Source organism: Phoxinus phoxinus (genome assembly GCF_949152265.1).
Source record: "Phoxinus phoxinus genome assembly, chromosome: 18".
Taxonomy (NCBI): Eukaryota; Metazoa; Chordata; class Actinopteri; order Cypriniformes; family Leuciscidae; genus Phoxinus; species Phoxinus phoxinus.
Window position 1 is genome coordinate 11,407,251 of NC_136893.1, and position 25,535 is coordinate 11,432,785.

General features: G+C 36.9%; 1 protein-coding gene across 6 annotated transcripts; it reads left to right on the forward strand.

Annotated features, from left to right (window-relative positions):
- The first annotated feature begins 2,789 nt into the window (after positions 1-2,789).
- On the forward strand, positions 2,790-24,417 carry sp5l (Sp5 transcription factor-like). 6 transcript variants are annotated; one of them, XM_079588996.1, is made up of 5 exons: positions 2,790-2,890; positions 8,212-8,260; positions 10,150-10,296; positions 21,716-22,252; positions 22,699-24,417. In XM_079588996.1, the coding sequence occupies exons 4-5, from the start codon at positions 22,199-22,201 to the stop codon at positions 23,731-23,733; spliced, it is 1,089 nt and encodes a 362-aa protein (XP_079445122.1). In that variant the 5' UTR covers positions 2,790-2,890; positions 8,212-8,260; positions 10,150-10,296; positions 21,716-22,198; the 3' UTR covers positions 23,734-24,417. The 6 variants fall into 6 exon arrangements, with proteins under 6 accessions (XP_079445122.1, XP_079445120.1, XP_079445118.1 ...); XM_079588991.1 differs by lacking the exon at positions 2,790-2,890 and adding an exon at positions 19,643-19,834 and having other exon boundaries at positions 8,187-8,260; XM_079588993.1 differs by lacking the exon at positions 2,790-2,890 and adding an exon at positions 19,643-19,834 and having other exon boundaries at positions 8,187-8,260; positions 10,150-10,255.
- Positions 24,418-25,535: the final 1,118 nt, after the last annotated feature.

Here is a 25,535-nt window from a genome sequence, read left to right on the forward strand (position 1 = left end):
CGCTCTCTCTCTCTCTGTCCGTCTCTCTCTCTCTCACACTCATCTTAAGTAAAGAGTCCAGAGATCCTGAAGGACTCTTGGCTCTAAAAGAGAGCTGACATCAGTGATTTCTAGGCCACTCTGTCAGACTGGTTTCATTTGTTTATGCCAAATGTCGTTGAGATGGTCAAAATGTCATGTTCATGGATAACCAGTAATGGTTTTGGTTTAGATGATGATTAGCGATAATGAAACAGTGAGTTCTTACAGTATTGCTTAGATGCGCAGTTTTAGTAAACAAAAGGATAAAAACAAAAAAGTTTTCTAAGAGTGAAACACTGACGTGGTCAGTTTTGCAGGAGAGGCTGTAATGGAGGTACTTACAGTACTTGTCTTGTTCACACTCATACATTGAGTCAGGGTCATATATACAGTCACTCTGAATAAATCATGAATGTCACCGTGTTATTTTTAATGATCACTGGATTATGATTCCACATTTTCTTATTTGTTTATTTTATATATATATTTTATTTTATTTTTTTATTTTATTTTTTTATAAATGTATATAAATTTAAAATAACAAATGTTATATTTATAAAAATATATAAAAATATGTTTATAATATTCATTAATTTAAAATAATATATACATTTTTATTTATATTTGATTTATAAACTTATGAATTCCTATTTCTGTGATATTTTTGTGATACTTGAATCACAGTTTCATTCAGATGACCAAATAAAGTAGATATTTTGGAGAGCCTTGATACTTGTTTTTTGAGTGCAAATTTAATACATGAAATTGTATCGCCAAGGCTTTCTGCAATCAGTAAGAACAAGGATGTGATGAGTAGTGTTAAAATGCTGAGACTGGGGGAGGAAGAGAAGAAAGGTCTGCCATATTCAGAAGATGCGATTATGAATTAACATGTTTCCCTGTCAGTGTCCTAGGAGGGGGTCAAAACATAAAAGATGCTCAACAGGACCCAATAACTGTTCCTCCTGCTCTCCCTGCACCCACACTTCACCTTCACCCCTCTGTTTTCAGCATCAAAGGGCAGTCCTGGCTCCAGCTGGGTGGCCACTGGCCTCTTATTTCCTCCCACATGCTCTCCTGCCATTCATTCTGATCCAGGCCCCGTCAGGGCTGAGCGGACCCATGGGATACGACCAACGGGACCGCTCATGGCCACTTCCTGGTCATTTAAGACCTGTGCCGCAGAATGGAGGGCCATTGTCCAGACTGTTATCTGATGGCCTGAGCCAAAAGGCAGACAAAGCCAAGTGCTTGGAGACTCACCCCTTCCGCTTTGCTGAGGATACGATGCTTTTTTTTAAAGCATGGCGATGGATGATTAAAAAGAGGTGAATGAAACTGAAATATCATCATAGAAAACAAACATCACCAGTTTTAAATGAGCATAACTAATGATGATAAATTAAACATATGGTCAAGGGGGGTCTATGTAGGCTAGATGAAATATTAATTATGATAAGTGGAGGAAGTGACTGTTGTGTGAAAGCGAGTCTAAAAAACTACTTTGTTTCACTTGCTCTTATCATTGTCATTATTATGTCAAACACAGTTTTTATTGCACATAGCAATTCTGGTTTGATTTTTGTTTTTTAGGTTTTCAAAAATGTTTCTCTTTATTTTCTATTTCTCTCATTTCAGTATTTGATTTAGTAATTTTATCAATTTGAACCGTTTACCATTTAACTCCATTTTGGGCCAACAAAAATCACCTTCACAAATGAACGGTTTAATTTGTTCTTAAGCTGTAAACATATGGGTTTATATAAATATATATATTTGATTATATAGGCCTACTTATATCAAGAATACTTGACCTCTTTCTCTACCATTCAAATGTTTGGTCTGTCATTTTTTAAAAGAAGTCTCATACTCAGCCTAGTGTTTCCTATGTTATATTTGTTAATGTATTACTGTGATGGAAAAGCTGAATTTTCAGCATTATTACTCCAGTCTTCGGTGCAGGTCTCCGAACCGGTTCAACGAACAAAACTAAATTTTAACATAAAAGAAACATTTAAAAAAACGAATTCAAGTTTACCATTAACTTGTTAACGTAATTTTATTGTACTGTTTAATATTTTAAGTTGGCAGTCAATCATGAATTCAAATAGTAAGTAAGTAGGCCTACCCGCGCTCAGAAGTCGCTGGCATTATTGGATCTCGGGAGCTTTTGTCACCAACCGGTAGGCTTTCGCTCCGTGCTTGATGATTATCCTTGATTGTAGGTTTTGCAAGTTCAACATGGGTTATCTGTGGTATTAGGTCGAAAGTTGAATGAACGAGTATTATGTCCTTTCGATTTCTTACAGGTTGAGTTGTTGTTGCCCATAACATGCTAGCATTCTGCTAATGAACGCTGATTGGTCAGTAAAGGACTGATTACGACCAGAGATACCGCTTGATGGCATCGTGGTATCTGAAGCGGGAACAGAATGTATTCTAGCAGAAACTCTTCTAGCACGTGTATGTACCTGTATCAGCTGTGTTGTCGATGCCTCGAGAGAAGAAAGTGCAGAGCGCGAAAACACCAAAGTGACTGAAGGATTGCGATGTGTATGACGTCATTGACATTTTAAAATACTTTTTAAGGCACTTAGAGCAAATAAGTGACTCTAAAAAAAATCTAACACCCGTCAATGTGTAATTTCTTTGCATCTCCTTTCGAATACAACATTCAAATTACTAGACAAAAAATTATATCCTGAGAAAAGTGGATTTTGAGGGGTATAGCTCCATAGACCTCCATTCATTCTGCACTCGTCCTGTGAGCGCCCTCATATGGAACCAGAGTGGAACTGCAACCAGTTCAGAAGCCGGAAGTTTACTGAGAGTGACATTCTCTGATATTATCAAAATGGATAGCAGCCAGGTGGTTTCCAGGTATTGAGCGGACGTGGCCGGATGTGGAGCAGCGTCCCACGTAACGAGTGATTGAGCGGCTAAATATTGCTGAAGAGGAAGGTTTTTCTTTTTTCTTTGTTGCAATACGCTTATTTAGTTTGTTTTGTTTGCGGGTTCATGGCATAATCTGATTTGTGACTGGATCAGAATGGCAAACTATAGTGGATGTTCAGAGGATGAAGATATGCAGATGGGTTGGGAAAAGAGTACAAGTAGGAAAGGAGGAGGGAAAAAAGAGTATAGGAATAGTCAGATGATAAATAAAAGAGCATTGGAAGAGGATGAAGAAAGTCGAGAAGTAAGGAAAAAGATAATGATGGAAGAGTTTAAGATCATTCTTAAATTTAAAGTGGGGAATGAAATTACATCAGTTAGCCCGATCACTCTGACAACTGGATTGAAGAAAGCAATTGGGGAAATAGAAATGGCAAAGGTGTTGCGTGATGGGAGTCTATTGGTGAAATGCAAAAATGCTGAGCAGAAAAATAAAACTATGAAACTGCAATCAGTATGTAAAAAAGAAATAGTGGAGAAAAGAATAATTGGTGAGAAGAGAGGATCTAGGGGAGTGATAACAGGAATTCCCATAGAAGAGAATCTGGAAGAACTAAGGAAAGTGATTAAAGGAGGAATGATCACAGAAATCACTCGTATGCAGGCTTTCAGAAATGGAGAAAAAACTGATAGTGAATCCATACTGCTACAGTTTAAAGATGAGATGCTTCCTAGGAAAGTGATGGTAGGATATATGAGCTTTACCGTCAGAGAATATGTTCCTCCTCCATTAAGATGTTACAAATGTCAGCGGTATGGACATACTGCAAATGTATGTAAAGGGAAACAGAGATGTGGTAGATGTGGAGGAGAACATGCGTATGGAGAATGTGGGAGTAATGTAACAATAAAGTGTTGCAACTGTGGAGGGAACCACACAGCAGCGTATGGGGGATGTGAAGTCCGGAAAAAGGCAGTAGAGGTTCAAAAAGTAAAATCAAATCAGAAAGTAACATACGCAGAGGCTGTGAAAATATGTAATAATGAAAGAGGAAAAGAAGATATTAGTACAACTAAAGAAGGAACGGGGTCAGAGAAGGAAAATACAGGAATATCAATGGATAGGATAGTGCTTTTTGTAGCATATGTCATCAACTGCTCAGAACAAGCAAAAACAAAAACAGAGAAGATTAAAATCATAGTTAAGGCAGCTGCTAAATTCCTAAACATGAAAGATTTGTCATGGGAAAAGATACATGCTGACCTTAACCACGGAGAAGGGAATGCAGATACAGCTTCTCAAAGCATAACTTAATGTTGGTAGTTCAATGGAATGCTAGAAGTTTGTTAGCAAATGGATTTGAGTTTAAGAGATATGTTGATAAAGTAGGAAAGAAACCGGATATCATATGCATTCAAGAAACATGGCTCAAACCTAATCTGGATTTCATTATTAAAGGATATAATACCATACGTGAAGATAGAAGAAATGGAATTGGAGGAGGGTGTGCAATATTTATTAAAGAGGGTATAGTATATAGGAGGTTAAAAACATTACAAGAATTAGAGGTAATAGTTATTGAAATATGGAACAAGAAAGAAAAGCTTAAAGTGATTAACTTTTATAACCCATGTAAAAAACTAGAGAGAGTACAACTAGAATCAATACTGGAGGAGTGGAGAGGAAAAATTATTTGGTGCGGGGATTTTAATGCACACAGTAAGGTGTGGGGTGAAAAAGAAGACCGGAATGGAGAAATTTTAGAAGAGATAATGGATGAAAAGGAATTAGTATGTCTGAATGATGGATCTGGTACAAGGATAAATTTAAGTAAGGGTACAGAGACCGCAATAGATCTTACATTAGTGTCCCAGTCTTTGGTAGGGATAAGTTGTTGGGAAGTAAGTAAAGAGAGCACTATAGGGAGTGATCATTATCCTATATTTACAGAAATTGGAATAGAAAGGGACATGCAAAAGGAAGAGAAAGTAAGTAGGTGGAAATTTGAGGAAGCAGATTGGAACAAGTTTAGAATATTGTCCAAAGAAAAATTAAAGGAGGTTAGTATAAATCAGGGAATTGAAGATCTGAATGAAGAATTAAGTAGTATTATTTTAGGTGCAGCAAAAGAGTCGATACCAAAAAGAGGAGGCAGTAATAGAAAGAAAATAGTTCCGTGGTGGACGCAAGAATGCACAAAGGTAATTAAAGAGAGAAATAAGGCATTTAAAATCCTGAAAAGAACACATAACTTTCAGAATTTAATTGAATATAAGAGGAAGCAGGCTGTAGTAAGGAAGACAATAAAGAGAGTTAAGAAAAACTTTTGGGGGAAGTATTGTGAATCTCTAGGAAGAAGTACACCATTAGATAGAGTATGGGGTATGATTAAGAGAATGTCAGGAAATAAAAGAGAGTATGGTTATCCTATAATGAAAGATGGAGAGGAAGTAATAATAGAGAGCAAAGGTAAAGCAGAGTTGCTGGCAAGGACATTTGTTAAAATACATAGTAATGGTAATTTGAGTAATGAGGAAAAGATACAGAGGGAGAAAACAATAAGAGATAATGTTGAAGTAATGCAGGATGATGGGGATAATGGAAGTATCATAAATGCGATGTTTACAATGGGTGAATTGAATAATGCCTTAAGAAATTCGGGAAAAACAACACCAGGAAATGATCAAATAAGTTATTGTATGATAAAAAATTTAAATGATGAGAGTAAAGAAATGTTATTAAAGTTATATAATAAGGTTTGGGAAGTGGGATGTTTGCCAAAACAGTGGAAAGAATCAATTATTGTCCCTATATGTAAACCAGGTAAGGATCCGAGTTTGGCAGAAAGTTACAGACCGATTGCTTTAACTTCACATATAGGGAAAATTATGGAAAAAATGATAAATGAAAGATTAAAGTATTATTTGGAGACAAATGAACTAATAAAGGAATACCAGAGTGGGTTTAGAAAGGGACGAAGCACAATAGATCCGGCTATATGTTTAGAGAGTGAAATTAGGAAAGCTCAAATTAATAAAGAAAGTATTGTATCGGTATTTTTTGATGTTGAGAAGGCGTACGATATGTTGTGGAAACAAGGACTAATGATTAAGATTTTTCAGATGGGAATAAGAGGTAGAATGTATAGTTGGATCAAAAACTTTTTAACGGATAGGTGGATCGCAATAAGAATAGGGAAAGAATTGAGTACAAAGTATTTAGTGGAAAATGGAACTCCTCAAGGGAGTATAGTTAGTCCAGTTTTGTTTTCAATTATGATAAATGAAGTGTTTAGTAGAGTTGATAGATCTATAAGTGTTTCTTTATTTGCAGATGATGGTGTAATGTGGAAAAAGGGAAGGAATATAAAATATATAGTGAGGAAGATGCAAGAGGCAATTGGGAAAGTAGAGAGTTGGGGAATGGAATGGGGTTTTAGGTTTTCAGTGGCAAAGACCAAAGTAGTCTGTTTTTCACAAAGAAAAAATCAAGAACAGATTCAACTTAAACTGTATGACAAAAATTTAGAGAGAGTGGAATGTTTTAAATATCTCGGGATATGGTTTGACAAAAAAATTAACTGGAAGATACATATTGAGAAAGTTGTTGAAAAATGTAAAAGAATACTAAATGTAGTAAGATGTCTGAGAGGTAGAGAGTGGGGAGCAAGTAGGACCTCATTGAAAACAGTATATATTGGATTAATTAGGGCAGTTATTGATTATGGATGTACAGTTTACCAGTCTGCTTCGAGAACATTATTAAAAAAGCTGGATGTTATTCAAAGCCAGGCGTTGAGACTCTGTTGTGGTGCTTTTAAAACAACCCCAGTAGCAGCATTACAAGTGGAAATGAGTGAGATGCCATTGGATATTAGAAGAAATCAGATAGCATTAACGTACTGGGCAAATTTAAAAGGGCATAAGGAAAGACACCCGACTCAGAAGGTGCTACAACCTTGTCAAGAAAAGGAAAGGCGACAGAGTAAGAGTTTTGGTTGGATAATAAGCGATGCTGTAAATGAGATAGGGATAGGAAATATGATGGTAAGCCCCACTGTGCCATTATCCAATGTTCCACCTTGGCTATTAGGGGAATTAGAGGTAGATTTGCACCTTTTAGAGTGGAAAAAAGAGAATAGTATTGACAGGAGTCAGGTTAGCAGATATCTAGAGGAGAAGTATTCTATGTTTACTAAGATATATACAGATGCATCAAAAACAGATGATAATAGAGTAGGAGCTGCGTTCATTATACCAGAAATTAATGTTATGTTAAATAAGAGAGTAAATGATAAATTGTCAGTGTTTACAGGAGAAATGTTGGCCATTCTCTTAGCCCTTGAGTGGGTAGAAAATAATAAACCAATAAAAGCGTTAATAGGGTCAGATTCAAGCAGTGCGTTAACCAGTATTAAGAACATGAAATCAGAAGCAAGACAGGATATTATGTTGGAAATAGCCCAAACTGTTTTCAGAGTTAATAGAGTGGGGGTAATAGTAAAATTCATATGGATTCCAGCCCATGTAGGAGTAGATGGAAATGAATTGGCAGACAAATATGCAAAAAATGCAACCAAAAAAGCAGAGATAGATATGGTAGTAAGATATAGTAAGGCGGAAGTTAAAAGTATAATCAAAGCCGAAATGAGAAAGAAGTGGCAAGAGGAGTGGAATATGGAAACAAAAGCGAGAATGTATTACAGCATCCAAAAGAGGGTAGGAGACATGAGAGAAAGTAATAGGAATAAAAGGGAAGAGGACATTATTTCAAGAATGAGATTTGGGCATACTGGATTAAGTAGTACGCTAAAAATAATAGGGAAACATGAAACTGGGATGTGTGAGGTCTGTAATATTAATGAAACAGTAGAACATGTAATTATTGATTGTCATAGGTATAAGGAGGAAAGGATGAGGCTGAAAGACTGGTTAAGTAAAGAAAAAATTAGATTTGAAATGAAGGAAATATTACAAATGAATTCAGGGAGTGTAGGGTATAGAGCGATATTTGTGTTTTTGAATAATACAGGGCTTATTAGAAGGATATGAGTTTAGGTGTTTTTGAAAGTTGTATATAATAATGATGTGAGTGATAATGTTTTAATATTAATAATGTTATTAGATATTTATGTAGGTATTTATTGGTTTTATTTATGTATTTATTTGTATATTTAAAGAGTAGTGAGTAAAGGCTATTGTGATCCACACTCCATATCAGAAGGTGGCGGTAATGCACACTTATAAGTTGTTTGCCAACCGCCATAAAAAGGAAAAGAAGAAGAAGAAGAACAGGTGGTTTCCAGCAGCGTGGTGTGTGTTTTGAAACCAACGAAAATGTCAGGTTAGTCTAGAACCAGGAAAAAAAAAAATAACATCATGTTAAACATGTTGTCAAAGTTATTAGTGGCACTTGCGTGTGTCGTTATATTGTTAACATTTTCCCAGAATCAAGCTCAAAATTAGTTACGAGGTTTTTCCACCAGCGAAAGTCAGAGATTTGTGTTTTGTCAGTCAGGTTGCAACGTTTATTGATGTGGACGCCAGTTTTTCCTCAATTCTAATACGCAGCTAAAAAGCTGGTGTGGACGGAGATCGTATTCGTTTTAATTCTCCGTTTATAAACTAAAACGCAGTAGTGTGGATGAGGCCTCAGTGTCTCACAAGTCACGATCATCCTTCATAAATCATTCTATTATGATGTGGTGCTTAAAGGGATAGTTCACACAAAAGTGAAAATTATCCCATGATTTACTCACCCTCAAGCCAGTAAGTTAGGCCTATCAAAAAATAGAATTGTTTTTCCAAGCTTCATAATGCGAATGGCGGTCCGGATTTTAAAGTACAAAAAAGTGCATCCATCCATCATAAAAGTAATCTATATGACTCCAGGGGGTTAATAACGGCCAAAAATATCCATATTTAAAACTTTAAAAACTAAATTACTAGCTTCTGGCAGATGGCCTATAAGGTGACTCACGCCAAAACAAGAGTACCTAACCCCTGATGCGATGTGGGAGTAGCCTCCTGAGCTTTGATGCCTCCTGCGGTTCAAACAAATAGGGCTGGTCCAAACTCAAGCTCCTTTTTTATTATATCGAAATACTCCGACATTTCTCTTTACAAATTCTCAGTTAAGATGTCTAATCTGTGACTGTTTTTTTGTTTCACATCACATCGCTGTGCTTCATAAGGCCTTAATCAACCCCCGTAGCCGTGTGGATTTCTATTATGAAAGATGGATGCACTTTTTTGGGCTTCAAAATTCATCCATTCACTGCCATTATAAAGCTTTGAAGAGCCAGTGTACATAACTCCGATTGTGTTTGGCTGAAAGAAGAAAGTCATATACACCTTGGATGGCTTTAGGGTGAGTAAACCAAGGGGTCATTTTCACTTTTGGGTGAACTGAACTGAACTATCATTTTAACTAACATTTCTAATTATTATCACTTTGGAAAGTGGTGGTGCTGCGTTTTTGTGTAAACCGTGATTTTGTTAGGAATATTTAATTAATAGAAAGTTTACAAGAACAGCATTTTTTTTTTTTTTTTTTTTTGTAGCAGTGTAAAAATCTTTACTGTAACTTTTGTTCAATTGAATGCATCCTTGCTAAATAAAAGTATAATTTTTTTTAAAAAATTTTTTAAAGCTTGCTGACCCCATACTTTTAAATGGTGCCTAAAGACTATCATGAAATATTATTTATATAATCTTAGACTTAAAGGATTAGTTCACTTTTAAAATGAAAATTCTGTCATCATATACTCACCCTTAAGTTGTTTCAAACCTGTATGAATTTCTTTGCTCTGCTGAACACAAAGGAAGATATTTAGAAGAATGTCGGTAACCAGACAATTTTTGGTTCCCAATGACTGCCATAGTATATTTTTTTCCTACTATGGCAGTCATTGGGAACCAAAAACTGTCTGGTTACCGACATTCTTCTAAATATCTTCCTTTGTGTTCAGCAGAGCAAAGAAATTCATACAGGTTTGAAACAACTTAAGGGTGAGTATATGATGACAGAATTTTCATTTTAAAAGTGAACTAATCCTTTAATGATTTAAAGACTGTCCCCTAGTGGAGAAATTGGTACAGGACAACCTCACTTCATTAGGTGTGAATACATTTTGTTTAATCACAACCCACCGTACGGGCTCAGCAGGCATCTTCCCTGTATTGTCCTGCTGTAGGTTCAAGGCATCCCATTAGTGCCCTTGTTTCCCACAGGTAGACAGGTGATGGCTGCCATACAGAGCTGGCATTGTGTGTCTCATCAAAGAGAGAGTTGTTGAAGAAGCTGTGCTGTTCTGGACTATCATACACATCAGAGCAGGTGTGCAGAGGGGGATGGTGGCAGGACCGCTCACATTTCAGGCATGCTTTTTCTGCTACATGTATCTGTGTTTTAGGCAAATGTAGTGTAGCCTAGCTGTCATTCTACAGAGTTCAGTTTTATGAAGACTGTGCAGACCAAACTCAGTCCATTTATTATGTGAGACTAAGATTGTGAATATTGCAATGTGAAGCACGAGCTGCGTAGACTCACTGGTTCAGGATTGACTCAGCACTGCTCTCTGCTGGACAACAACTTGCAATACAGACAGTTGAAATATGTTTCCTCTGAGGATTGCTTTTTTCTATGAATCAAAAAAATCTTTAATAGAGATATTGCATACAGTCGATTTAAAACCTACACATTACAATTTCAACATTACAATACTTCAAGTGTTTAAAGTATTAATACTAAAACAGGCAAAATATTAGCAGTTGACTAGGAATATTGCAGCCAGAAATACTTCTGAATATTTCCACATACTGAAAATGAACAATATTGGTTTATCTGAGCTCATTAACTATGATTTTTCTTTAAATGCTTAATTTAACAAATGACAAAAACAGATTTCCATCCACATGAACAGGGATGCAGATTTGGTTTTGATGTTGAAATGTTATCTTGGTCATGTGGATTATCTACTTGTATATGAAAATCAACAGGACAGATATTTACAACAAAAGTGTGAAGGAGAGTAAAAGCAGAATGATAAATAAACAGAAGACATCCAACCTAGACCGATCTATCCATCTCTGCGTTTCTCCACTTTCATTTCTTTTATTTTTGAAGATCAAGCAATGGCAAAAAGTTGAATAATTCTGTGTCTTTGATCTACACACACAAGTACGAGTTCATTTCCATTTTTAATTTTTTTCTTCTTCCTCTCTGTAAAAGTGCCAGCATCAAGATTTACCTTGGTGTGCAAATGTGCTGGAATAGGTTAAAAGGAAATCTCCCTGCTCTCTCAAAGCTGAAGTGCAGATGTTATGAAGTTAATTAAAAATTTAGCAATTTGTTTATTCGGCACCAATTTAGGTTGCATCAAATGGGAGAAAGGAGAAGGATTTTTTTTGTGAGTGAGTGAGAGAGATGCATGAACCTGTCACATTATGTTTGATGATGACTAGAAAATATTAGTCCAGCTATCTGGAATATCATATAATATTTGTATATTTAACCCTCTGGTGGGGTCACACTCATAGTCTTTCCGGTCAGAAGTGTCCGAACACCTCAAATGTACATTTTTTTACAGTAAAATCAATGTAATATATTATTGATAAATAATATTTTTTTATTTTGTATTTTGAGGGGATTTTATGGTATTAAGTAATAATTATGCAGTTAATATGATTTATTTGTTTTCATTTTTACAATACAATAAATATATTAATCCATACAATTTATTTATATTTTTGTATTATTATTATTATTCAATTAACCCCTTCATTGCATTAACCCCAACCCCCCCCCCCCCCCCCCCCCCCCCCCAGACACAATTAAAAAAATATCTATAATGTTTGGGGACATTTTTTTAAGGACAATTTAAATTTTATTGTGTGCACATAAGTACCACAAAAGTCAACAAAAATCAAAACTTAAAATGTTTTAGTCAAAAGTGCCCGAAGGGTTATTACATTACATTACATTATATTATAACTAGATGTCTATATCTAGTTATTTTGTACGTATATATATCACACATCATTTTTCCTGTTAGGGGCCTGTGCAGAAGATTCTGCATTTCCACCTTTGTCAAAACCTGTTGGCAACTAACTTGAGTTGTCAAGGCTCATTACTCACAAGCTGACATATCCAGAGGACACGTGCACTGAGCATATTCCACAAGCCTTTTAACAGCTATCCCGGTACAGTAAGCCGGCGCTTCATAAATAATTATCAATGTTTACTGATATTGCATCAGATTGTTGACACAGACCGTGTGTTTCTCTCTGTTCGCACCTAAATAACGGTACCGTGCAGAAAAGGTGTCAAGTCCCCAGGGAGGGTCTGCCAGCCCCCCACCACCGACTGCCTGATCATGCTCCTGACATGAGTGAGGTTTGGATCCTCAGCACAGGTGTTGCAGCAGCGTTGGCACAGAATTCCCATGCCCGTGCACACAGCCCAGTGTTAACCACTATCTGCTGGCTCTTCCCAGCGGACCTGTGCTTCCATTGAGGGATATTACAAGCGGCAGGCGCTCTCCTCTGATCTGCATGCGCTCGGCACTCTCTCAGTCCTGGGTGAATAGTGCTTGACTTGTTCAATTTGTTTAGAAGCCTCATTCAGCGCTTTGAAGCCACGCATCTTAGCATAAATCATAACCTGTCTAGTTGCTCACAAGTGCTTTGAAATGCAGCATCTGCTTTGAGTCCCTGCTTTACAATTAGTTAGGCAACATCAATAGATTGACTAAATATCATGTTTCTTCATAATGAAGTGTTTGGGGTATAGCCTACGAATGAGGGTAACTTATTTATTTATTATTTCGACTTACCTGGATTTAGTGGACAGTTGGAGTTCGTCATTCACATACGCAACAATCAAAGTGGGTTATGGCGGATAACCTACTTAGACAGTATTATGGTTGTGGGGCATCGAGCATGTTGTTTACTCTTTCATCACTCCATTCCTGTTATCTGTTTGTTCATTTGTTTTGCAAACTAGAGCCGTCTGTTCTGTTGTGGGGAAAGAGGAAGGAAAGATCTTAGAAGACAAGGAGAAAAACTGCCTCTGACGTGCCTGATTGTCGTCAGCCGGTGAAGTGAACTCAATAGACGTAACGTACAGTAGACCGAGACGTCTTGAAAGGACTTTCTCACAAATGCGTAGTGTAGCATCCCAATGGTGACTCGGAAGTTTTTCATTTCTTATTTTGATATATTTCAAACTCATCAAATTCATTTTATTAAATTAACCAGGTCTCATGGCAAAAATTTCACTGAAAGTGATATTTAATCTATCTATCTATCTATCTATCTATCTATCTATCTATCTATCTATCTATCTATCTATCTATCTATCTATCTATCTATCTATCTATCTATCTGTCTGTCTGTCTGTCTGTCTGTCTATCTATCATTCTATCGTTCTATATATCTATCTATCTATCTATCTATCTATCTATCTATCTATCTATCTATCTATCTATCTATCTATCTATCTATCTATCTATCTATCTATCTATCTATCTATCTATCATTCTATCATCCATCTACTGCTTTTACTTTCCTTCACAATTAAAAAAAAATTTTAATGAAAAAAATTATTTATTGACATTTTGTCCATTACTTAACTATTGGATGTTGTTTTAATTTTAAATTAATTGCCATACTTAATGTATTTAATTGAATCACTTGAATTATCTGACATAGGTGGATGCCATTATACAGTATTATATGGTTATAAAGTCAAATGAAAGGTTTTAAAAAAATTGACTAATGAAAAAAGGTTTACCTAATACAAATTAAATTCAGTCAGTTTTTTTTTTTATTATGGAAAAAAAATAACATTTGAAAAATAATGGAATATAATGTAAAAATTATATATATATTTTTTTAAGAATCTTGATATGTTTAGCTCTAAAATATTTTATCCGCTAGAAATTCTTTGCAAGGGCATATTAAATATGCTTTTTCAAAATCACAATCGATTGGAAATTATAAAAAAAAATGTGGGAACCATGTACTGCATATGAAAATGGCCGTTCTTTCTTAAGTTAGCATTATAAATTTGTATTAGGAATGAATTTATCATTGATCCATCACAGTCGGTTTGGTCTTATAATGTCTGCACACTCAATTAAGCTATAGATCAAAGACCAGTTGATCCACTGTTCTTCTCCATCATAATGTGCACCCCTTCAACCTGCAACATTAGGAATTCTTTTTGCATTGAGAAGAGAAGGAAAAAAAACAGAAGACGAAAAAAAATACTTAAGTTTCTCATTTTCAAAAGGCAGGTATTTGATCAGTAGTCATAAATTAAAGTTACGGGGGTGCAAATTACGGCATGAGGATTAGATAAAAGCAGCTCTCTGTCAAAAGGTGGCATCTTCAAAGCGCCCCTGGTTAAGCAGCACACAACAGCACGCCGCCGTTGCCTGGCATGGCTCGCTGCCGGATGACATCTCTCCGTGCATTACGGGGGCTGTGCTAACCGTGGGGGCCAAACAGCTGCTGATGGAGGTGTGCAAACACAAATAAATCTACATCTGTGAGCAGAGCTGCTGCTTGTGTCAGGGGCTCTGCCACTGGCTCATCACTAATGCATTGGATAAGTAGGCCGCATATGGCCCGGGATACAGGGTGGAGGAAGGGCACAGAGGGGTCTAAGGAGACCCTTAATCTTATATAGTTATTTTCATACAGTTACACTAAAGGGATAGTCCTCCCAAAAATGTGAAATATTCTGCCAAACAGTTTCATGGCACAGTAACTTGTATTTTTCGCCCATACGCATTTTTTTTTACAAAAGCTGTCACTGGGATGGTATCCTTTAAAAAGCTTCACATTTTTTACTATTTAAGGTACTAATATATACACATTTGTTACCAATATACAGTATACCTTTGAGTACCACTAATATGCACCAAAGGTGTACCCTCAGCTTTACCTTTTTTCCTGAGTGTACAACGAAGGCAATGTGAACCGAAACCGAAATGTTTGGTTACCAACATTCTTCAAAATATGCGGAAAAAAAATTCTGTGTATACATTTTTCTGTGAAAAAAGGCAGTCATATGGGTTTGGAATGAAGTGAGGGTGAGTAAATGATGACAGAATTGTACAAATTTAGTGAACTATCCCTTTAATAGTGAAACGTATACTGTCAGGCTATCAGGATTGTGTGAGTGTGTCGTGGTAAACCCTACATATGACGAAAACAGCTTAAAATATAAAAATGCAGAAAGTTTTCTGTGATGTGTAGGTTTAGGGATGGGGTTAGTGTAAAGGGGACAGAATTATGTTCAGAATTATATTAAATTATGTCAATGAAAAGTCCCCATAAAATGTGAAAACACAACATGTGTGTTTCATTGAAAAACAATAAAAGAGCATATGCTCTGGGAATAACATGAGGATGATGATATAAAGACACAATGTTCGGGTGAATTGTTGCATTATGCTCATAGGGCATGCTGGATATGCTGAATTAATTCTGTTAGGATACCATATACTAACTAAGCATGTTAATAATGCATTTTTAGCACTTTTAAGTAGATCCACTGCTTGCACATGTACGGTCATATTGGTGGCCTGTAGAAGCACCTGCATCCTTTTAAAGAAACACATTCTTCACTTAAAATGCTGAGGTCATCACTCACCGTTGTGAATGTCAGAAGCAAACATCATATACATTTCAACAGCTTTTCTTGGAATGTAAGAACAATATTTTCTGCACAGCTCAAGCTCAGAATGTTGTCCCATTCTAACCAAATTATGAATTATGATTTGTTTTGCACCTGGAGTTTTAAAATTGGTTTTGATTGCATGATAGATTTTTTTTTCCCCACTTCATCTTCTTAAAAACTAAAAATATTTCTCAGTCCCTTTGAAATGTTTCTAACTAAATATAAGTTATTTCTTTGGGAGGAATATAATGTATTGCTACGATAACATTCTACCAGTATAGTATATTAGTGATTTCCACAGAGTAAAGCTTTCTACCATGTAATCAAATGGAGGTACAGGCATCATACGTGTAATTAGAACACAGCCGTCAAAGCTTGACAAACTCTTCACACGTCTCACTGTAATTCTGAGCTTCTGAGGAAATTGGCTGGGGTCCATGTGCTGCACAATACCCACATTAACTCGACATTGTCAGGTGTTCTGACTATTTATTTTCTTCTGTTTTCAGTGTGTGTTTGCATGTTCTGAGCCGTATTTGATTGATAATACGCCTGTTCTTTCCTTTTGTTTTCAGCCGGGCTTGTATATTATTTATATTATGTTGCCTTAGACTGACAGCTATGTTGGGGAATTAGTCTTTAGTCTTTAAGGGTTTTAAATAACATGATCCATAAATAAACAATGCCCCCCTCGCTCTGTAAATTAGTAATCATTCATTTTAAATTTCAGGTAGGTACATGCAAACATCTGCTGTGTTTGAGTTCAGTGCCTTTTAATAAGTGTCAGAGTAAAGTAATAAAAATATGATAGAAGTCTAAAATGGATTTAGGATAAAAAAAATGAAAGCTATAAATAAACAAACAGCAAGAGAAATATACACACTAAGACACTCTGAAATGCAAGTAAATTTATCACACAAAATCAGGCATTTTCTATTGTGATATATGTAAAAATGTATTCTTGAGATAGCAAAGCTGAATTTTTAGCATCATTCCTCCGGTCTTCAGTGTCACATGACCCTTCAGAAATCATTGTGCTGGTCAAGAAACATTTCTTATTATTATTAATGCTGAAAACAGTTGTGCAGCTTAATATTCTTGTGGAAACCATCAGGATTCATTTATGTGAGCTCAAATCTTTTGCTGCACTGTAAATGACTGTACTCTCAAGTTTGATCTATTTAATGCATCCATCCTGAATAAAAGTATTAATTTCTTTCGAAACAAATCGTACTGACCACAGACTTTCGAACGGTAGTGTATATCAAATAGTCTTGTCTTCCAATGAAAGTGCTTGAGGTTGAATGTCTGCTCTTCAAACAGGATGTCTTTTCAATATGTGAGAGTTCAAAGTGCTGAAGTAGTCTTCAAAGCTCGGAGACTGAGCAAATTTCTTTCAGATGGCAACTTTCAGAGCGGGTCACGTGACTTCGTGTGGGTCAAAGACCTGAATCGCTCTGGTTTCCCATCCATTGTTGCTCTGGGATTAAGCAGTCAGTGTGTATTTAAATGACAGACGAAGCAGATCTGTGCTGAGGAAGGGAGTTGTTCCTTGCTGTAAAGTCTTCACTCTCGTTTTATATACAGTTCCAGTACCCCCTCCATTTCACTCTTTCCTTTCGTCTCAGGGAGTGCAGGCGCATGTCAAGCGATTGTTGAATTGAAATATTGATGTAGAATATCAAAGCATGGGGTATAGCTCCTGTGTTTCCTGAACTAACCGAAAACTGCTTTGATCACATGGGCTCCTGTGATCTGACTTCTGAAGTTGTTAAGAGTACTGAAAAACAAAATGCAAACAAACTTCAAGTGCCCCTAGTAATGATAAAAGTTTCTCTGACAAGTAGATTTTTGCCCTTTTTTTATTTTCACACACCAATGACGGAATTCCGTCTCACATAAATGCAAATGGACAATTGCTGAAAAGATTTTACACGCATGCAAACATTTTATGACAATTTCTTTCATTCGCAGTGGCTTATGAGAATTTCATACTGTAGAAAAACTTTTGACTTCTTTTCAGCTTTCTCAATCTTTCATTTTAAAGTACATTAAACTATACTTTTAAATGTAAAGACAAGTTCAATTCAAAATTGAATCAGCTGGTAATGCACTGTCTTGGGGGGATTCTTCTGACACATTTTGTGGTTATTCAGATTATCATATTCAGAACCCTTATAAGTTCCTTGACTACAAATATAGGATATTTCAGACGGATAGAGATTCTGCCAGGAACCTCCAATGCCTCAAGAATCTTTTACATTTTTATTGTGCATTACAGTTAAAAATGCTTAGTTGAGCCTTAAATGAGAGCTTATGGTAAATTAATCAAATATTTGTGCAAATTCATCAACATTAGCCAGACCTAACGCTCAGCATCCTGAACTATCAACATTCCTTGACTCTGTCGTGGTCATTATGAACAGTGCTGCTCCTGATTGCATTGATTAGTGTTTAGCTGGAAAGATGCGGGGGGGCAGCAGGTTTTTACATGCACTCTGTCTCATCCATTATACCACATTTGTCAAGTTGGGGGTTTTGAGTCATTTAGTCCATGTGGGGCTGTAAACTGGCTTTTGGAGATGGCCAACAGTACAAAAGCTTGCGGCTGGCTGTTTGGAGTGCAGATGGTCAAGACAGCTGGGACAATTTAGTGATCTGAGACTCTTAAACTGCCCTCCAGACATGCTAAAAAACAGCTTGACAACATGCCTGCCATTGTTTGGGTCATTTTATGAGGACATTGATCTTTGAATGAATGGGTTTTGCATTTGTGATGGAGAAAAGTAAGACTCTTGCTGTCTGGATCAATGGTAAATTTGTAAAATTAGATTGTGGAATTAAAATTAAATCTAAATACTATATACGTACAAATATATTATCTATGGTAAATTATGATTAGAATTAGAATGTGAAATTATTTTTAAATTGATATTTAAAAAGGACAAAATTAATCTTGCCAATTTATTACCATTTACAACCACTATTTAGAATAATATTTAAAACTGAATATATTATAAATGTTGTGGGGAGAAAATATTAGATATTAAATAGTTATAAAACTGATATAAACATTATATCACTATATATTCACTCCCTTTTGTCCACATGTACAGTACTGCGCAAAAATCTTAGGCACGTTATTTTCACCCCCCACAATTGGTTTTAAGCCAGTTGTTTATATATTTTGCTGTAGTGTCGGTAGGAAATATTAGTTTACATTTCCAAACATTAATTTTACCATTAATTGTAATAATGAGATTTTTGTATGCACAAGAAGTCTGTATGATCAGATCTCACCATCATCAAGTCAGTATTTGGTAACACCACCCTTTGCGTTTAAAACCGCTTTTGTCCTAGATACACTTCCACATAGTTTTTCGAGTAGGCTAGGTTTCTTCAAGCACCTTGGAGACGTTGCAGTTCTTCTGGATTTAGTCTGTCTATTCATGTAATCACAGATAGACTCGATGATGGTGAGATCAGATCTCCGTGTGGATCATACCGGCTGTTGCATACAAAAATCTCATTGGATTATTACAATGAATAGCAAAAGGAATGTTTGGAGATGTAAACTGGTATTTCCATAAGATAAACTGCCTTAAAATAAAAATAAAAATTTGTGTGAAAATACTAACGTGCTTAAGACTTTTGCACAGTTCTGTATATATATATATATAAATTGTGTGTGTGTGTGTGTGTGTGACAGAAAATATCTTGAATTAATACGAATTTAAAAAATGGACAAAGTGGGATATAATACTTGCTAATTTATTAGCATTATTTAAAACAATATTCATCTAAAAAATTAAATATATATATGTGTGTGTGTGTGTATGTATACACATATGTTACAATATTCAGAATATTATACAAATAATATATAATATATAAATTCATTAAGTAATCGTAGATCAAGTTTGTTATAAATAATAAAAGTAGTAAATTAACAAGGTATATAAATCCCATGCACATCCCATTTTGTCCTTTTTAAAAATTCAATTCAAACCATAATTTAAAATCATTTAATTTCAGCCCAAATGAAGTGACTGTGCTCAGGCCACCTCAGCAGCCGAAAGCTCTGTTAAAGGCAGTTCTCCTGATTGCCTGCCATCTCTACAGCTGCCTAATGAAGGCTGGGATCTGTGCTTGCTTTGGAAATGAGTTTTCCCTTGAAAACGGCATAAGCCGTATCCAGGTCTATTTAAATGAGGTAACATGGGGAAGGTAAGCACAACCACTGGAGCATTGTTTGCACAGTTCAAAGTGAGGAGAGCGTACTTTGCACTTCAAAGACACTCATCTGGGAGGCAGTGAGAGGAGTGGGGGTGGGTGGGGGGAAGGAGGGGGGGATTTAGGGGACAGGAAATAAGAATCTGGGTAATTAACAACTTCTGCTCCGTAATAAAGCAAGCAAAAGGAGACGGAGGCAGCCTCCCCTACGTAAAGCGACCAAATATTTGATGTGTTATACCTCCGTCCTCTACCTGTTCCCCCTTTTTTGACTGTTATTTTGTTTTATTAGTATTACACCCTTTAATTGCCCCCCATACAGTAGGGATGTGCTGCTGCTTATTATGTTATGTTTAAAATTCAGTCTCTCTAATGTGATTTTTACACAGAGCAATAATTTTGCAGGTTAAATTTGGAGAGAGGATGTTGTTGGTTTGTTTATACATGTTATCTATTTATTTATTAATTTGTTATTTTAATGAACTCAGTCAGTTCATATATATATATATCATTAATTTATCATTGAATAAAAAAGAGATTGTCCCTCTTTCAATAAAACCAATAACTAAATATAAACAGTTATTAATAGGCTAGTTTATTTTAAAATACATCTTCGAGATACATTTTTAAAAGCCTAAAAAAATGGTTTTAAACAACTCTATTGGACTGATTACAAGTCGACGCATGTATAAGTTTAGCACGTTTCCTACGTGTCATCTCATTTCTCCATCGCTCTGGTATATTTTAGCAGACTAAAGCAATGCATCTGCTGGGACAAAGGTCGATTGTTATGCGACTAGAGGTGAGAGGCAACACAAAGCAGCGAGGATTTTCTATGTATTAAGATGTTAAATGGCTTTCCGACTTCAATGTAAATTCTCTTAGAGAAAGACTCAAAGTGTTAAATGAACTTTGGATGCTCTGCATTTAATCCCTTTAAATGTGATGACGCCCTTAACTTGAACCCGGAGTGTGAAAATATCACGCAGGGCTCTTTATTTATAATATCACTTAAGAGTGCGAGCTAGTGCGCTTGGACATTTATTTCACTTGTCTTGTTTGAAACTTTTACAGGTTTCTGATTACCTGGTGTAGCTTCTTCATTCTCTTTTATTAACGGGACAAGAATAATAGCCCAATTCGATCGTCAACAAACATAATTTGGCGTCTTAATACGCCATTTTCACAGAATGATCAGTTGACTAACAGTTGAACAGCTCCTATCAATAGACAGATTAACAGTTAGTGGTGCTCAGAAGGAAAGATCAAATACAGTTACTAATCTGCATAAAATACTTTCAAAAGTTTTAGTCACTTTAAACCCCTCAAAACCTTTTAGCATTATATGCAAACCTTATTACATTATATTAATTCCCAGTAAAGTGTTATGAAAAATTCACATTTTCATAATGTCTAGCTCATAATTTATTTTCATTTTCATTTTTAAATGCACATCAACTGTACTTTGCAGTCAGCTAAAATATAATATTTAAGTTTTATCTGATGCCTTAATTAAAAAATATATGTATATTTAGTGGCTCGTTGCACTTGGTGGAAAAAAATCAGGTTGAAACTCTTAAAAACAAGTAGAAATGAATGTGCCAAGTTAAATTAATGGAAAATTGTGTTGGCAAAATTAAAGTTGTTTTAATGAGTGTAACAAGAGAGTGGGTTCGTTTCGTTCTTCATTTATGACAAAAGAACGAGTGTTAAACTTGTAAATACCAGTTACAAGCTAAACCAACTTTTTCATTTTAGACTCTTCTCGCCAACAACCGGTAAATGAAAGGAGCTCTCTCAGGTTAACATTTGGCAAAATTAAATTAGAATAAAATGAAGGTTATAATACACACCCCTCTTCCTAATCTCCCACAGATTGCCCTCCCCAATATTCCCCCACCGCATCTCTCCTCCATTCACTGGCCCTCCTGATACATACTTAAGAGACCCCGTCGAGAGGATCTTTTCCCTATAAAGAGAAGATGCGATCCGAGCGCCTTTGAAATGATCCTCAGGACTTATTGCGACAGGCCCTTCAGTCGCACTTCAAAAGGACGAGTCTTGAAAGCCGCTGCTTTTTAAAAAGGGACCCAGAAAACCAGCAGCAAGAGCGCGGAGTGGCCAACGACTCTTACAGCCGATAAAGGAAAGGAGTAGCAAGAGAGAATCGAGGGATTATTGATGAGCATTACATCTAAACTCATGCACCGGTAACCTGACTGTGTAGCGGGGTCAATCCGAGCAGGATTTTTGCGCGCCTCCTCGCCCTCGTACCCGCGCACTCTGACTTTGGCTCGGTTACGCACTGCGCGCCGCGCTTTTTCGCAGGTGTGGATATTTTGAAGACCCAGTGCATACATGGCTGCGTTAACCTTATCCAGAGCGGACAATTTCCTGCACAATTTCCTACAGGTACTGATCTTTCATTTGTTTTATCGTGCATTTTTCGAGTACATAGAGAGACTTTGGCACAATCACATCTCCAACTTAGAATTTTTGTTTTCTGCTTAACTTTATTTTTGGTTCAATTCATTCTCTTTCTTTCTTTCTTTCTTTCTTTCTTTCTTTCTTTCTTTCTTTCTTTCTTTCTTTCTTTCTTTCTTTCTTTCTTTCTTTCTTTCTTTCTTTCTTTCGTAAACATTTATTAACATAAGTTTAATTGCTGCCTTATTTAAATTTTTTATTATTTGTATATTATACAATTATTATAATTATTTCTTTAAAATTTCAAATAAGGCAGCAATTATTATTTTGATTATTAATTATTAACTTATTTTGTTATATTATTTGTAGAGTGATTCTGTATATGCAAATATGTAGGTTGATTTAGTCACAATTATTTGTTTTCTCCCCTCTAGGATCGTACTCCCAGCTCCTCTCCAGAGAGCGGCCCTAACACCCTTTCTTTTTTGGCCACCACATGCAGTCAGGCTTGGCAGGAGGGGTCACAGCTCCCCTACGAGGGTCCCGTGGGCTCCGCTTCCAGCATGTTTCAGCTCTGGAGCAATGACGTGGCCCCTAACTCCAGCTTGAGCGCTCACCAGATGACCTTTACCATGCCCAAAATGCAGTTCCCCGGCCACATGCAGCCCACCCTGGGCTCGCACGCCCATCATCACCATCACCACCACCATCACCACCACGAGCTGCCCCTCACACCTCCGGCCGAGCCCCCGTCCGCCTACTCGTTCGAGCTGTCTCCGGTAAAGATGCTCTCCTCCCAGACGCAGGGGAACGCGGCGTACTACGCGCAGCACAACGCTGTGGGTCAGAACTTTCCCAGCTTCCTTCAAAACGCTTCAGGAAGACCTCACCTGCCCGGCGGGCACGTCGAGGACGGCCAGCAGTGGTGGAGTCTCCCTCAGAGTAGCAGCGCGCCCTCCAGCCACCCCTTCTCTCTGGGACGGCAGCTGGTTTTGGGCCACCAGCCTCAAATTGCTGCACTTCTGCAGGGCACCTCAAAGGGTCTGTTGAGCTCCACTCGTCGCTGTCGCAGGTGCAAATGCCCCAACTGCCAGTCCTCGGGAAACGGAGGTGCTGCTCTGGAGTTCGGGAAGAAAAGACTGCACATTTGTCACATTCCAGATTGTGGCAAGGTTTACAAAAAAACCTCTCACCTGAAGGCGCACCTGCGCTGGCACGCCGGCGAGCGCCCCTTCATCTGCAACTGGCTCTTCTGCGGGAAGAGCTTCACACGCTCAGATGAGCTGCAGAGGCATCTCCGCACGCACACCGGGGAGAAGCGCTTCGGCTGTCAGCAGTGTGGGAAAAGGTTTATGCGGAGCGATCATCTCTCCAAGCACGTGAAGACCCATCAGAGCAGGAAGAGCCGGTCCGGTCAGCCCGCTCACAGTGGGACTGATGCACTGCTAAGCAACATTAAGAGAGAGTAAAGAAGGCAAAATGCAAAAGAACTCAATATAGTGTCCGGAATGAGACCAGAGACCTTACAAGGACATTTGCGTCATCTGAAGGTTTTTAACAGATATTCCAAAAAGCAATAGGGACATGGGCCTGTTTCCATTGTACTTTATTTGAAAACACTGGAGCGAACGCACACGATGCTGCACCGAAACCAACCTTTGAGATTTTAAAGAGACTTATGGTCACAGCAGAAGTTCTCTCGTGATATATCAAATAAAAGTGACTTTTTTTATGGCTCTGGATGCAAAGACTTCTCATGACCAAACTTTGCCCTTGCACATTTATTTAAAGATTTTAATTCAAAAGCTACAGGAAATTCTTTGAACAGCACAATGACAAGTATTTGTCACTTGGTGAAACTGTCATTTGTTTACATTTTTGTTGTTGCTTTATTGGTATTTTGTTTTAGGGGGAATTGATGCCTTATGTCGAAATCATACATTCTGGTTGCAAAATTTTGCCAACACTATTCCCTGACAGATCACCTGAAGTCTTGTTTTCTTGCAGAGAATGGCACTGCTATAAATATCAGTCGAGATCTTCATCACTATAGTTTCAAAACATGAACCAAATGTATATAATGTTTATACAGTGCACAGTTCTATGAAGACCAGCATGTGAAATATTAATAAACATGAATAACTCTGCGAATCAAAAGCTTGTGCTTTGTTTTGTTCATTCCTTCATAGCAAAAAATCCATTTAATACCTTGTCAAGCACCCTTAGTTCGTTTTAACAGATGTGTGAAGTTCAGCAAATGGCTAATGTTAAATCTAACGCAGGGTGTCGAACCTCAGCGTTTTGCATTTATTCAAATGTTAATGTAATAGCATTCAGGATGCTAATTTAAGATGGCCATTGTTTCTAAGGTGTCGAGGAAGCACTTAAAGGAAAGACAAATGATTGGAGAGTCTTCAGACATTTTACAGTTGTCAGTAAATAGTCGGGCCATTCATGGGAACAGTGGTCTGACCTTCTCCCATCAAGTTCACAGTCATGTTGTCTCGTAATTGCCAGTGTAAATAACAGACAACCGTTACGCTCCACTGGAGCTCAATGTGAATGGACCCCCAGCTGTTTATATCCCACTGGCCGCGACAGAAGTCACTTTGATTTGGCACCTTTGTGATAGTGAATGCTTAAAACCCCTCTCCCCCATCTGTGTGTGCAAATTAACCCTTTACTGCTCAAGAATGCCCAGAATGTGACTTAAAACAGAGACAAATTAACCAGATGTTTGCATGTGTTGACTAGATTACCTAGCCAGATCTCAGAAAGCTCACTGATTTGGAGGATTTTGTTTTCTTTATCAGTATCATTTTGGTCATTATTTCGTTTTTAATTTTTTTTAGCCACAACACTCTTAAAATTAATGACTGTGAAGGTTTTCATCTATTCAGGTCATCATAAAGTGTCTGATGGAGTTTAATCATAAGCATTCTGGAAAACTCCACTAGAACCTGCACACCGGGGCAAGTTGTCACAGTAACCAAAAGGTTTCGAGTCAAAAAGTCAAAATACGCTAATGTTGGTTTTCTCCACCAGTGATTTTGTATGATAGTTTTAAACACCTAGAACAAAAAGAGTCTAAAAATCTAATAATTCCTGTGAAGTATTTTTTTGTAATATTTCTTGGCTAAACTAATTTCAGTAAAACCACGCTAATAAAGGATAGAATTAAGATTTTGGCTGAAAGGTTTAACTGATTTGAGGGCAAGAATATTTTTCATAATATCAGGGCAATTTGTCACGTTTAATGCATGTTTTAAAA

What these genes read in the sequence shown, in the direction of transcription:
- sp5l (XM_079588996.1), top strand. Translation starts at nt 22,199, where the DNA reads ATGGCTGCGTTAACCTTATCCAGAGCGGACAATTTCCTGCACAATTTC. An exon ending in TCCTGCACAATTTCCTACAG is followed by an intron (nt 22,253 to 22,698) that starts GTACTGATCTTT and finishes TCTCCCCTCTAG; the next exon opens with GATCGTACTCCCAGCTCCTC.